Below are 15283 nucleotides of genomic sequence, written 5' to 3'. Positions count from 1 at the left end.
AGTGTAAATAAATAAGGGTTTTAATACAAAGATAAAAAAATAAAGAAGCAAATTAAAACAGAAATATCAATTTATGTCTCATTTGATCAATTAACTAATGGCTACATTTATTTTAATATCATTTTTGCTACATTTAATGACTTTTATTTATTCATTCATTCATTTATTTTTTGTTTTGGCAGGTTCCATTGTCCATATCTAGTGAAGGTCAAAAGTCAAAAAGGTTGTCAACCGCTGACCCTTGAAAAACACCGTATTTTCTTAGCTTATTATATGTTTTTGTTTTTTTCAAAATGCAGGTGTTGGAAGTAGGAAAAATACTCAACACCCACAATTGTGCTTTAGTACAGTACTTGAGTTAATGTACTTACTTTCCACCAATGAAAACCACCATGTCCCTATTCTAACTTATATAAACTTTGCAATAACTTTAACAATAACTGTCCTCAAAGTCCTCAATAAAATTTCCCCAAAGTTATTTTTTAATTATCGTCATTGCTGGCAAATTGAGACAGCTGCAGGGAGTCCCACCGGGATGCCCCTCGGTCTCCATAGAGTAATCAGTTTCCAGTCTTAAGTCGGAGTGGGATACTCATCATCCACTCTTTGGACCCGATGGCCTGAAGTGGCCCCCCACATCTGCTGCTCTCACTTTCCCTATCCTTCTCACTGACAATGTTCTTTTATTTGAAAATACTGTAATGTCAGTCCTTCATGGAAAAGTTTTAATATTTTCAGCACATAGTAGAGGCAGAAAGGAAGAAAGTCAAAACAATATCATAAATAAGGAAACCGTGATATAACTGTTTACTGGCTGGATATGTTCTTGCTTACAGCAATATTTACAGTAATATTACAGTAAATCTTATCGTAGACTTGAGGTCGTAAGTATTTTTTTCCACCATTGCTGAAGGCCATAATCATAAAAACAGTCCATGTTGTCAGAGCCACCGTTAGAGTTCATAGTAGTATATATATCTCCATTCGCCAGAGATCTATCTTTCTTTTTTTCCCCCTGGAAACAGCTGCCTGCTGCCGGTTGATGAGAGCTGTGAGACTGAAACAAAACAATAAAGTTGTGGGCTATAAAACCAAAACAATGAGCTAAAAGATGCCAAAAGAGCTGTCCGTCACTACAAGCAACATCTGTCATTCATTCATGTATTGTAAACTTACCAGCTTTTATACATGATCTTTAATACCGCCCCAAAACACCAGATGAACGTAGACTAAATCTCTCAACTCTATGTCCAATATTTTACATGTGCCAATAGTTTTTAAAAAAAGAAAAGGCAAAGCGTTAACATTCAAAGGATTGACATCACAATGGAGAGCTACCGTTAAGTAATCAATGGACTTTATTTTTCTACAAAACATGCACTTGGTGTGGACAGTGTAAATGGGTGAAAACAACATCTTGTCATCCGTTACAAAGCTAAGGGGAGCTCATATAGCCATTGGCGAGAGCTGACCCGGTCAGTGTGGTAATGCTACAATCACAAACAGTGACTATAACCGGCTGGTGCTGGAAGGAAAACTGTCGGCGCTGTAGGTTTCCATCCTTTTTCCAGCCATTGCCGTCAGTCATCTCTTCCACTTAGCACGTTGTTGTGTCACTTTTATAACCAGAGGGGTGTTTTACAAAGCAGCATCGCCAGTAAAGCCAGACTAACTCTGTTTCAATGAAGAGGTTTAGTCAGTTTACCACTGTGGTCCAAACTGAAATATCTCAACAAGTACTGGATGGATTGCCATGAATTTTTGCACAGACATTTATGGTTCCCAGATGATGAATCCTAATGACTATTCATCTACTACCACGAGCAGGTGAAATGTTCACTTATTCAGCAAAGTAGCTCGAAAAGAGGAGCAAAAAAAATGCGTTACGGACATTCATAGTTCCCAGGTGATGTATCCTTCTAACTTGGGGTGATCCTCTCTAACGCCACCAGCAGGTTGACATTTGTGGTTCATAGTGAAATGTCATAACAGCTATTGCTTATGAACTACTGTTCATACTGTTGTAAATTTGGGTAACACTTCATTTTACAGGTCCGCAAATTTAATGGTAATTAGGTGATAATTAGCAAGCAACCTATTTGAAATTTCTTAGTAATTACTGCCAAATTACCCCAATATTCACCTCAATATGTATCGAAATTTACTTTATTATAAACATTATTTAATAATGATATGCTAAAATAGCATATAATGGTTAAAATAGGGCCCTTAGGCTTGAGAAGCGGCTGCTCTTCATCGGAGGTGGAAAACCAAAACTAATAGAAGACACTTCTGATCAGGCACAAATCTCACCATTGTGTGACTTATTGTCTACACAAATGTAACCTGGTGGCTAATGTAATGATTAAGGGAGTTTTTAAAGAAATTTAAAATAAGTTATTTGCTAATAAATTAATTATTAAATAGATTATCATCTATTAGGAAATAGCGCAATATAATTATTAAATAATGTTTATAATAAAGTAATTTCCGATAAATTTTGAGGTAAATATTGGGGTAATATGGCAGTAATTCCCAAGAAATTTCAAATAGGTTACTTGCTAATTATCACCTAATTACCATGAACTTTGCAGACCTGAAAAAGGAAGTGTTACCTAAATGTGGTCATCCTCTGACTTCACAGCGCCATCATCAGGTCAAAATGTAGATCCAGATATCTGCAAAATGAAGGACAATCCAATCAGCCTCCGCTGTACTTTGAGATTAGTGCTAATTAGCAAATGTTAGTGTGCCAATATGCTAAACTAAGATGGGGAAAAATGGAAATCAATAAACAACAGGTTAACGTTGTTATGGTGAGCTTCATGGCATACTGACATTAGCAATTAGCTCAAAGCGCCGCTGTACTCTTAGACTCTAGCTTTGTTTTGCTGAAGGCTATTCGAGTAATTCAATTAAATTAAAGGCAGTATTTTTTTCGGACCGCCGGCTGTAGCCTGACTGAAGGTAGCATTTTCACCATATTCTTTCATGCAAATTAAAGAAATGAAACAGAAACACAACTATCAAAATGACTGGAGATAGACAACCAGTCTGAAGGTATTCAAATTGTACTTTCACCACACAAAGGCTATTATGTCACTTGGACAAACCCAGTAGTTACTGTAGCATAATTCAACTGAACCTTTCTTCCTAATATTGTCGTTTTTAAAGGGGACATAATATGCTCATTTCAGAGTCATTCTTGTATTTAGGGTTTCTACTAGAACATATGTACATGCTTTAATGTCTTTTGGGCCCAATGGCATCACGTGACGGACACGGAAGTTGTAGTACCACCGTTTGGCCACTATGGAAATTGGCATCAACGACCGGCGCTCTTCCTCGGGGGCTTAACGGTATATTCTAATAAGCCTGCATGTGACATAGGAAGGGAAGCAAACTTTGAATGGCTTATTGAATCACATGTTTTTTGATCTAGGCAGCCCAAAAAAATCTGACCGGGTTGATTTATTTCACAGTTTGTGGGTTGGTAGACTCCAGATACCCAAATGTATGAGCAATGACAAAGTGAGTTTTTCATGATATGTCCCCTTTAAATGTGATCATCACACACATCACATTACATGTGTGATTCCTTTAAGGATGCAATCTGTGCTTGACGTTTCAGATCTGTGTTCCAAACTTCCAGACTTGACTTAGTCTGACTTTATTAGCTCTGAGTTGGCTTTATGAAACAGTTTGTTGAGCTCATTCAAGACAGGCTCTTCACAATGCCTTCTTTATGAAACACCTCTCTGTAGGACGCAGAACAAACAAACAAACAAAAACAGCAGCACGGCATGTGTTCGTGGTTTATCTAAGGCCAAAAAAGATTCATGCTGTGTGAGAGGGGAACGGTGCAGAAGACAGGATGGTGAATAATACGCTCTTGTTGTTCACTCAAGGTGCAGATTTATGTGTGAAGAGAGACACACCGACAAAGTGTGGACCGGCTATCATCTACTTGTTCAACATTACAAGGTACAAAAAAAGTGGTGTCTGCATTTTAAATGAACACATTCCAATAATCCCTCATGTCACGCTCGCTCTCTCTCTCTCGCTATCACACACACTCTCACACACACATTCCATAGGAAATAAATAGCAATATGTACAAAACTCAAGTTATACAGTATGTAAGTACACAAAACACATCTACACACAATATCATGTAAACAACCACAAAACGCTTAGCCCTGTCATGTTAAAATGAAGTATAAAAACAAACATAAACCATGAAATGTAAGGATTTCCAGCATTAATCAAGCTCTATCAGATCTAGACGCAATCCAGATACGAGGCATTTCACGATGGTGTGTAAAGGTGGTCGGTGTGTTCCAGGACTAGCTGTGGAAAAATCTCCACCGTCACATTAACAGTCTTAAACCTTTATGACAGAATCAAAAGGCAGCGATCAAAGGATATCTCCCATGTGAGCCCACAGTTGAGGAAAAACATGATCCAACCTTCTGGCGGTTCGTCGTTCGGCATGCTAATCATCTTCCTCCCCACCACTACCTCACCTCTAAAGTACCGACAAAATGAACAGCTAAGTTTTCTGTCAGACAAAGTGTACTAGAAGGCAAAGTCAAGCTGCCTTCATGAAAGATCTTCTTTCTTCTTTGACATTGTCCTTAACAGCTTTGGGGTAAGCAGGGTCGGTACGCAGGGTACGATGGTAAGACTGGTAATAAATGGCCGTAGATCTGGTTCAGTGTCCTCCCATAATTATGCAACACATTCTCACTCCCAACTCGTCAAATACCGCCGCTCGGTCAGTGCCCCTCGGCATCGGAGACCAATGCACGGGGTACCCCTCTTGCGTTACTTTAGGACAGCGTGTCGATATACGATCGTTACATGCATAGTGTCCTTTCAAAATAAACTTCCGTTTTTGCAGGAAGTTAGGTTTAGGCAACACAACCACTTAGTTAGGGTTAGGAAACGGTCGTGGTTGACATTAACTTCACTGACTAGCGACTCACATGAAAAAATAAGTCACCGTTACTTTTAGTTTCACACGGGACACAAACAGCGGTCTCCTGATTGAAAGTCTTGTGTTTGTTTGACCCTTCCGCCCGCCCTGAACAGACTCTCACGCTATTAATTCTACGTCACTTGCTCCCACCGTCGAATAACACCACGGGTGGATTTATATTGGAGTTAGTTGAAAGCCAGGATCGTCACATACTCTTGCTAAAGGGTGCCTCCGTGCGTCGGTTTGTGTAGTGGCACTGACCAAACGACGGTATTTGACAAGTTGGGAGTGAGAACGGGTTGAATTATGCAACACATTCTCCCTCCCAACTCGTCAAACAGTCAGCGGCCCTACGCTTCAAACTGTGACGCTCTATGTACCCCTCTAGTGTCACTTTTGGACATGTCAGGGACGGCGTGTCACTTTCAACTTGTTACATGCATAGTGTCTTGTCGCACGAGTCGATTTCGTGACTATTTCACTAACTGCTGGGCGACTGGGATGTTATGTAACTGGTGTTAGTGACGTAAAGAAGTTACGTAACAAAACTACGGTAACACCGCAAAGTTAACTTAGTTTCACACGGGACATGAACAGCGGTGAAAGCGGTCCTGTGTCTGTTTGACCCATCCAACCTCTCCCCCTACGCAGACTTTCACTCTCTTTATACTACGTCAGTTGTTCTGACCAACTAATGATGTGGATGGGTTTAAATTGGCGTTAGCTGAAAGCTCGGTGCGTCTCATACAGACACTAAAGGGTACCTCGGTATGTCGGTATCAGACGCTGAGGGGCAATGACCAAGTGTGGGAGTGAGAACAAGTTGAGTTATGATCTACTTTGACAATAACAGAGTTGATAAATGCTGCATTTATGGGAAGACTTTGTTAGTTAAGTTCTAGTTCCGCTCTGGTGTGACCTTAGAGCAGAAATTAACTCTAACCCTGTGGGAGGAGGAGACTCCCCTGTATCATTTCCACCCCTGCCCTTTAGAGAGCCAATGTTTGAACATGTTTTCCTATTTTTCTCCTGTGTTTCAGTGGAGATTTTCCCATTTCAGCGTTTAGGGTTTTGTCGCTCTAGTAAAAAATAAACTAGTCGGGAAAAAATAATATCTGGCATTCAAGGGGTCATATGTAAAGACACTGAATATCAGTTATTGGCAGGTTCAATCCAAATGTATCATCAGTATGGGCTTTCAAAAAATCCCTATCTGTTGACCTCTACACTGTAAGTCCCTCTTCCACTTCTAACCCTAGAATAACCTAAGAAAATAACCAACTAAGGGTTGTGCAAATATAGCTCAATAGAAGCATGTGGCTACTAGGAGGTGTAATAGGATACATCCCAGAGAAAAGTCTGAAGCTCTAAGGGTGAATATCCAGTTTAGTACAGGAGCCAATCCATAAAAATGAATCCGGTCACAGTTTCACTCCAAGGTCCAGAACCTCAGCACAGCAAACAGATCCAGTTAACTGCAAAGTTCACATCAGTTATCAGCAAAATCAAAAGGCATTGATCCAGACGTGGACGTACGGTGGAATTATCAAGTGTTCTTCGGACAAAGTGTGTCAGCTGGCACTGGTACACTGGGAACTTTCCACAAGGGAACCCTAGATGTATTTCCAATGATAGCACAGTCCATGTGGTGCTATTAAGGCACCATGCAGTCCCGGTCCACGCAGTATTTCACTGTAACACACTGGGCCTTATTGACGTTAATCCCATGGCAGAAATTGTGTCACTCTTGGGGTGAGAAACTCCGGCAAGAACATCAGATCCACCATACAAAATATTGGAAATTCCACCAAAATTTCACAGATTCCTCACTAAAAATCTACCCAGATGTTTTTGTTTGTCTGTAAAGGCTTTAATATGCCTCAAATGAACTTGGTTTTTATGATGTGTCTTCATACACATTGCATAAGTGTTTATACCTGTTCCAAATGACCACAATCGGAGGGAGGTGGGGTGAAAATTTGAAGTCTCGACGCAGTGAATCATACAAAATATTATATCAACGCACATATTTGGACGGGTGGAAACACTTAGACCTGGTTGGACAACATATAAGTGGTTTAAAGGTGCAATGTGTAACATCTGACCATAGGCTTATAATCTTCAAGTATAGCGTCGGCCTGTAGTTTACATTAGCCATCTGTGTGTTTACTGTGACACTAACTGGGGACTCTACGGTAGACGCAAAGAGAAGAAACTCTGGTGCTATTTTGACAACAGCTGCCATTTTGGACTGAAAACACCAGTCTGTGGCCATGGATGTATAAAAGAGACGTCTGTAAATCCTAGGATTTCTTGTTTTAGGTAAATCAACTTCCCAGTACGAACACTTAAATAGCCCTCATTTAAACCATTATGTCCTAAAGTTGTTAAATCAACTAATAGCTGAATCCATGGTTATTTTCCTCGGCATAATGAACGTGCATCAGACCCACGGAACTGCACCGCCCTGCACGCTCATATGACATATCCGGTTCTGCCATCTTCCTGCTAGTTGTATGCGGCTGTAATAATGGATATATTGGCTGTAATCCATCACTTTTATAATCTTATAATACACCCATGGGCAGTATGCTGTAAGACTGCACCGTGGTGGATGTATCAACGTCTCTGTTCCCAAACAACTGGCTATCGGCCAGCAGCTAGTAGCATGACGTCAACAGAATTTAATGTAGTATTAGCAAATAATTTACATTGATTGTAGGTTATTTACTTATACATCCATGGTCTGTGGTCTATTATACATACATTTTGGAGGTCCTTGACATGAAAAAGATTGAGATTCTGTGTGCTGTATTTTTCTCACTTCTATTTATGTCCATCGCTCACTTTATGCTCCTCTGAGAAGCAGCCGGGCATAATAATAATAATATGCATATTTACAATATTTTTATTGTTCAACACAGGCCATTTCAGTAGATATATTAAATATATGACAATAGAATAGAAATAATTTAGTTTTACTTTTGTACAACACTTTGTAGGCGGACGTTTTACGGGCGTCTGGTAGACGCTTTCAGTCCAAATGGCGGACGTGCAGCTCTGCTGCTGGGCGCTGAAGTGGCAATGGAACGACCAATTGGCTTTCATGTTCTTATCAATATACCTTCTTTGGCTCTACTTCTTGGTCCTCTTATGTTGGACTGAGGGCAGACTGGACGCTACACTATCGCCTCTCGAGATACAAGTGGTATTACAAGACAGGACGGGCCGGGGCTAGCTGGTTAGCATGCTAGTTTCAGTAGATATCTCTGCAACAGTATACATAGACGACGTCAACACTGTAATCACTTCACATTCTGTTGATAATGTTCAATTATTGAAAGTTTTAAACAAAAGTTCTGGCCAGATATTAGGCCTACACATTGCACCTTTTAGCTCTGTTTTTGGTCTCCACCAACTCCTGGGGGAAATATCTGTCTCTTTAGCAACTAAATGCTCCAATTTATGTTCAATTTTTGAACGTTTTAAACTTAAATTTTGTCCAGATCTTACACACTGTACCTTTAAAGCGTACTGATAGCCTCCAGTCTTTACTTTGAACAGTAGTAGTATGCCAATCTGCCAGAGTTTCTCATCCTGAGTGTGGAAAAACGTCAAATATCCCCCCGTCTACTGTGGAATTGTAGGAGCTGCAGTCATGTAAGGAAGCTCAATCTCTTTGCAGTCTTCTGCTGAACTTAGTTTTCACTTCCTGCTTTCTGCATTCAGCACGGTCTGTTGGCCAGTGTTAGTCCCGCCTACAACGTCTCCTGTGAGGTGTAACGTTGGGCTGTAAAACTACTATAAGGAGGGACAGTGTGTGTTTCTTTCACTGTGTGTGCCTGCATGCATGTGTGTGTGTTTGCGTCTTTTTCAATGTCCGTGTGTGTGTGTCACTGTCCAGGGTAGGTGGGGTAGTGTGTCGGGGAGTGTGTGTGTATGTGCGGCTGGGACTGTGCGAGTGCGTTTGCCAGGGGCAGCGTGGCGTGGCGGTCGGGAGGCAGGCGGGTGGACAGCAGGTCGTCCTCTGCAGCATCACCTACAGACAGAGCAGAAGAAACACATGCTGTTACTGCAGCACCAACCAGATACAATGTGGTCATTAACGGTAATGAGCTTTAGAGGTGCTGCTACGGTAGCTGTGCTTTTCCACTTTGGACAAAACCAAGCTGGCTGTTTCCCCCTGTTTCCAGTCTTTTTGCTAAGCTAAGCTGACCATATCCTGACTCCAGCTCTGCAACACTCAGACATGAGATTGATATTGCTCAGCCAATAAGCACAAACTGTTGAACTATTATTTGGTAACACTTCATTTTAAAAGGTCAGCAAATTTCATGGTAATTAGGTGATAATTAGCGAGTAACCTATTTGAATTGTCACACAATGGTGAGATTCGTGCCTGATCCACCTCCGATGAAGAGCAGCGCACAGGCGCTTCTCAAGCCTAAGGGCCATATTTTAACCATTATATGCTATTTCAGAATATACTTATTAAATAATGTTTATAATAAAGTAATTTTCTATAAATTTTGAGGTAAATATTGGGGTAATTTGGCAGTAATTCCAAAGAAATTTCAAATAGGTTACTTGCTATTTATCACCTAATTACCATGAAATTTGCAGACCTGTAAAATGAAGAGTTACCTAGGTTTGTTTGGAGCTAGTAAACTAGGTACAGGCACACAATAAAAAATGAACTGAGAAATTAGATGTCATGCTTTTGCACTATAGTATACAATATAATGCCTACAAAAGAAAAAGAAAAAATACTAATTGTCTGAAGGCCTACCGCTGCCATCCATACCGGTCTGGTTTCCAGTGATGTGGTGCCAGTAGACAGATCGGGGCAGGATGGCGGTGGGGGTGCAGGGGTAGGAGCCGGGCTCTGAACCCATCGACATCAACTGGCAGTCATAAACACACAACATCAGGTATTTAAAAAAACAGCACTGTAGATTAGTAATTTCAATTCATGTATCAATTATCACAATTAATGATGCAATGATGCAATGTCTAAGAGTTTTGGGAATTTGACTTAACTTGACTTGGGAGCAAGTAAAAAAATAAATATAAAGACATAATTCAAAGCGGTAAACACCCACAGAAAACAGCCAGATGTCCTTCCTGCATTTGTCAGTTTTAACTGTGTTGTTTTCAGCCTGAATTATGACTTAAACTTCTTCATATGTGTGTAAAATTATCATATGATCTGCGAACTGAGCTCTGATTGGTCAGTAGGAGGTGCTTTTATACGAGTTGATCTCTTATCTGGAACATAACCTGCTCTGGAGCAGGTGTTCAACAGAAGCTACCATGGCGATCTACTCCAGTAAGAAGTGAAACACCTTCGTAGGACGGAAAACCCTGAAGTTACCTCGCTAACCCCAAATCCTGCTTTATAGTGCAGGCCTCTGGGGCCTTGGGGATAACGTTGTTGGGTCTTTGTTAACCCCCCCTTCCAGAGCCATGGTAGAACACACTTGTAAGCATGTGTTAGTGTGTACAGTATATGGGTGTTAGCCAGGCTCTCACCCTGCTGTTTTTCTCCATCTCCAGCAGGACCTTCTTGTGCTGCTCTGCGATAGCCAGCGTCGAGGAGTGAACCCTCTGGTAGATCTGCTCCCCCTCTCTGGTCTGGAAGGTGTAGAGGCCTTCACCGCTGTCACACATCCTACAACGGACAATATAATGGAGGACTTTACAGTCTGGAAAACCTAAATGAACTCCTACAACACCTAATAGAAATGAATCAATGAGAGATTTCAGGGAATGACTCTGTGTCTTCTGATCTAAATGCTGTTTTATTCTGACAAGAACACAAACGTAACAGAAACACAGAAGCATTCTCAGTTTTAAAGCCGTTCCACGTCGTGTCCAAATCAAAATTCCAATGCAAAAATGCAAATGGAGCTAAGTTCACCATAGACATATATATACATAGACGACGCATTGGACGCTTCAGCTCATTGCAGCGATACGTCAACATGAGCGCCATATTGGACAGGGCAAGACTGGCCTGTAACCCTACTTACGTGATCGAAAATAATTCATAAGGAATTGTTAAAACTCACATTTGTCAAGTATGGCTTTGGCCTATTTTTCTTGTTTAAGGTTAATACTTGTAGAGAGGTCCCTGTATAATATAATATAATATAATATAATATAATATAATATAATACAATATAATATAATATAATATAATGTAATATAATATAATATAATGACCTAACACTTTGTAATGGTGCTTGTGATCATCATTGAGTCCTTAGGCTCTCTGGTCATCAATTTACAAGCCAGTAAAAGTAAAGTAACTCATTTAAAATGGTCTGTTTCTGTTTTAGTTCATGCACATTATTGTGTCCATTTCGTGAGGCTCGTAATAAATGTTAACTCAATGAAATTAAATGGCAGTAGACTAGCTGTAAATGAATACACTACGACGCAGTACGCCACACCCACAGACAGAGGGCTCTCTTGCTGTTTTGGTTTGTTTCAGACTGCAAACAGTCACACACACACACACATACACACAGTCACACACACACACACACACACACACACACACACACACACACACACACACCATTATCTGCATGCTGACCCAATCATAGCTCGTCAGGTTTTATCAAAGAGGGGGAGATAAAGAGGTCTGACCCTGCATTGATTCATCGTATAATCTATTCAATCAATCTCCTCATGGAGCTCAGAGAGAGAGAGAGAGAGAGACAGACAGAGAGAGAGACAGAGAGAGAGAGAGAGAGAGAGAGAGACAGAGACAGAGAGAGAGAGAGAGAGAGAGAGAGAGAGAGAGGGGTATCCTTGGACTGACCGTAAGCTGACTTACAGGTACACATGCACACACTTTGGTTGGGAGTTCCAATAAAAGGTTGAGCGTTTCATCTTAAAGGGTAACTTCGGTATTTTTCATCCCCAAACCGGGACCCTTAAGTGTACCCCGCGTCCATGCACGCACACGCACAGTGCATGCGTTATGCACGGAACCATAGGCGTTTTCATCAGGATGGCTAACTTGGCGCACATGTGGCTTTCTCTCCCTTTAATCACATGGCTATCCCCCCGTCATGATGCACTGACAGTTTGGGAATCCTGTAGAGAGTTTCCCTGGTCTGGAACAACAGGAATTATTTTTCAACTTTAGTTTTGAACCCGAACAATATCTATGACATTATGTTGCTCAACACAGCCACATGCTATTATAATTAAAATGTGGACGACATTTTGGCCAGGATGGAGACACTGGGTGAAACTAAGACAGGAACGGACGGCCCTGAGGGAGTTATAAGAGGAGCGAAATGCCTGTTGATGCGCAGAAGGAACTGTGTAGAATAATTAATCAAAATGACACGTGTGATGTGCACATCAGCACGGGGGGGGTTCTGTGGTTATTTTACAACAGTCTGATGCTTGTTGCACAAAATGTAACCAGCCGATCTGCCGTGTCTGTGTGTTATTGTGGCTTGACAGAGGGAGAGAGACGTGTAGCGGGGTGCGCTGTGCTGGCTCTCTGTATATACACTTATCTCGTGCACACAAATAAATGAATAAGTGGGACAGAACATGAACATTTATGTAAGTATAATCAGTTATCATTATTTGAATTGTGGTGAAAACCGAAACAATTTGTTAGTGACTGTTGAAAACGGGACAATTTGAGTGTTTTACAGATATTTGTCAGGACTCGGGACACCTAGTTTGAAACTGGGACAGTCCCAGGCAAACTGGGACGTCTGGTCACAGTAACCTAGAGCCTATTTTCTCATGTGTTTGTGACTAACAGGGACAACAACTTCTGAAACTGTTCCAGTATTGAGGGAGAATGCTGCAGGTCTACAATCACTCCCAAAGACTGTGTCGAAGCCTCTGCATTGTAATCGCTTGGGGCTGCACCTCACCATCAATGTACGTCCACTAAAAGTGCTTTATTATTGTTTGTTATTGTGTCACGTGACTTGTTGAATTGGTGAGGGAGAGTTGGAGAGAGGAGTACAGAAAGCGTAGCTTAGTAATATCTGAACGATTCTCAATGTCATGCTTAAATATTTAGATGATTTCAACAATGTGGATGTGACACTACTTCTCCTTGAGCGAGACTTGGGGCACAATAACAAACAGATCGGATCAAGCGAAAGGTGAGAAAAAGTTTCATTTCTCTGTAGGGTCCTTTCAATAAAGTTGTCAGACACTTGTACTAACAATCTGAGCCGGTCTGTGGCAAAAACAAGCACTTGGACGTACATTGATGGTGAGGAGTTGCCCCGAGCAATTACATTAAAGCTTGTTTAGCGGCTGGGAAAATAAGGTCCAGGTTGAAAAAGTTACCCTTTAAAAACACACTGCTACGTGTTTTGTCCCTAACTTGACACTAACTTTATATATGTGTGGCAACCCATGATGTATGTAAACCTGCATGTAACCCTCCCTCCTCCCCCAGCCATCCCATCCCTGGTCTCACCGCCCGGCTTCGAAGGTGAAGCGGGTAGCATCACGTCCGTAGCGCCGCAGCGAGCAGAGAGGCCAGGTGACCAGCTTGGTGCGAGGGTTGTGGATGTCCCAGAGGTAAATGTTCTCGTGGGTGATCTGCATCATGCACTCCCCGTAGATGTCCAGGTTGGGACACGGGAGGAGGAAGACGTTGAAACGCTCTGAGAAGAGACCAAGGAAGGACCAGCAACAATGTCAGGGACTTCTTGTCAGTGTCATAATTCTGTCTTATTTTTATTAATTCAGTCATAATTATGTGCTAAAATAGCATATAATGGTTAAAATAGGGCCCTTAGACTTGAGAAGCGGCTGCTCTTCATCGGAGGTGGAAAACCAAAACTAATAGAAGACGCTTCTGATCAGGCACAAATCTCACCATTGTGTGACTTATTGTCGACACAAATGTAACCTGGTAGCTAATGTCATGATTCAGGGAGTTTTTAAAGAAATTTCAAATAAGTTATTTGCTAATTATTATCTATTTAACAGCAGACATGGAAATAAAGCATATCAATTCACTTTGTATTCTTTTCCTGGAAATGTATTAAATAAATAACCAGCTATTGGGAAATAGCAGAATATAATGATTATATAATGTTTATAATAAAGTGATTTTCGATAAATCTTGAGGTAAATATTGGGTTAATTTGGCAGTAATTCCAAAGAAGTTATTTGCTAATTATCACCTAATTACCATGAAATTTGTGGACCTGTAAAATGAAGTGTTACCGATTCTTTTACTCTGCATGCTTGATTCTGTGTGTTGTGTGTGAGTTACCTGTGTGTTCACACTGCACTCCAGCAGCCAGCAGGTCAGGCTCTCCCATACTGATGTCATTGAGCCGTGTGCCCAGACACTCAATTGACAGCGTCTTAAACCAGTCCTCTGCCTCCAGCTCTGTAGAGAGAGAGAGAGAGAGAGAGAGAGAGAGAGATCACATCTACTAGAATCACTGTTGCACTATTCCTTAAACGTTTTCAAAAATTGCCCAAAGAAAAAATTAATAACAAATAAGAAATTCTACAACTCTACAATTTACTTTAGCGACGTACATCTGAGAGTGTGTACAACACAAGCAAGGGAACAACGTGAGGAAGTGGCAACAACAGCTTCAAGTCCGATTGGACACCGGTGCCGACAGGCGGTGCACAGAGGCAATGCACCCTGTGCACTGCGCTGCTGCGTTCCGGATCATCTGCAGAGGTTGGAATGTGCATGCACATCCATCCATCCATCACTTACTCACCTAAACAGTCCAACAGTATTGCAAACCAACATTTAATGAACTGTAAATCACCAGACATCACACAGGGTCTGGTGCGATAACCAATAACTGCATCAACAGTAAGTATGCATGCTGTTTGTGTGTGTGTGTCCATGCATTACCTGATTCACAGGTGAAGGTGCGTGAGGTGTCGTCTGTAAACACAATGGCCACCGCCTGCCGCTTGGTGTCTCGAGGCAACCGTGTGATATTCTTGACGTTGCTAATCTCTGTCACCTAGGCAACGAGGTGAAGCGTAAAATGGTTAACAAAGTTGATTAAAGTGTGAGGAGTTATTTTTCAGCATCAATTATTCCGGACATAAAAGTCTTGTTTACCCTGCAGTAGGCAGAATGTTTTTGGCATCACTGGGCAAAAATGACATAATAACCTTTCAGCATATTGTAAGTCAAGTGTTCTGAGAGAAAACTAGACTTCTGCTCCTCCTCATGGCTCTGTTTTCAGGCTTTAGAAAATCTAGCCTGTGATGGGAGACTTTGACCAATCACAGGTCATTTCAGAGAGAGAGCGTTCC

The 15283-nt window shown here is 41.2% G+C and overlaps 1 protein-coding gene across 1 annotated transcript in view; it reads right to left on the bottom strand.

The window, feature by feature from the left end:
• Positions 1-7952: 7952 nt before the first annotated feature.
• The window catches only part of dok4 (docking protein 4), a 60951-nt gene continuing 53620 nt past the window's right edge, over positions 7953-15283 (bottom strand). Inside the window, exons 5-10 of the mRNA XM_037758867.1 lie at positions 14871-14985; positions 14262-14381; positions 13455-13644; positions 10514-10652; positions 9771-9885; positions 7953-9020 (exon numbers count right to left, since the gene is read on the bottom strand). Of these exons, the coding sequence (XP_037614795.1) occupies positions 8875-9020; positions 9771-9885; positions 10514-10652; positions 13455-13644; positions 14262-14381; positions 14871-14985 (825 nt within the window). The 3' untranslated portion in view covers positions 7953-8874. The remainder of the gene's footprint in view (positions 9021-9770; positions 9886-10513; positions 10653-13454; positions 13645-14261; positions 14382-14870; positions 14986-15283) is intronic.

Source organism: Sebastes umbrosus, chromosome 2 (assembly GCF_015220745.1).
Source record: "Sebastes umbrosus isolate fSebUmb1 chromosome 2, fSebUmb1.pri, whole genome shotgun sequence".
NCBI classification, from domain to species: domain Eukaryota; kingdom Metazoa; phylum Chordata; class Actinopteri; order Perciformes; family Sebastidae; genus Sebastes; species Sebastes umbrosus.
The sequence above is the reverse complement of the archived record's forward strand: the minus strand, read 5'-3'. Positions and strand labels throughout refer to the sequence as shown.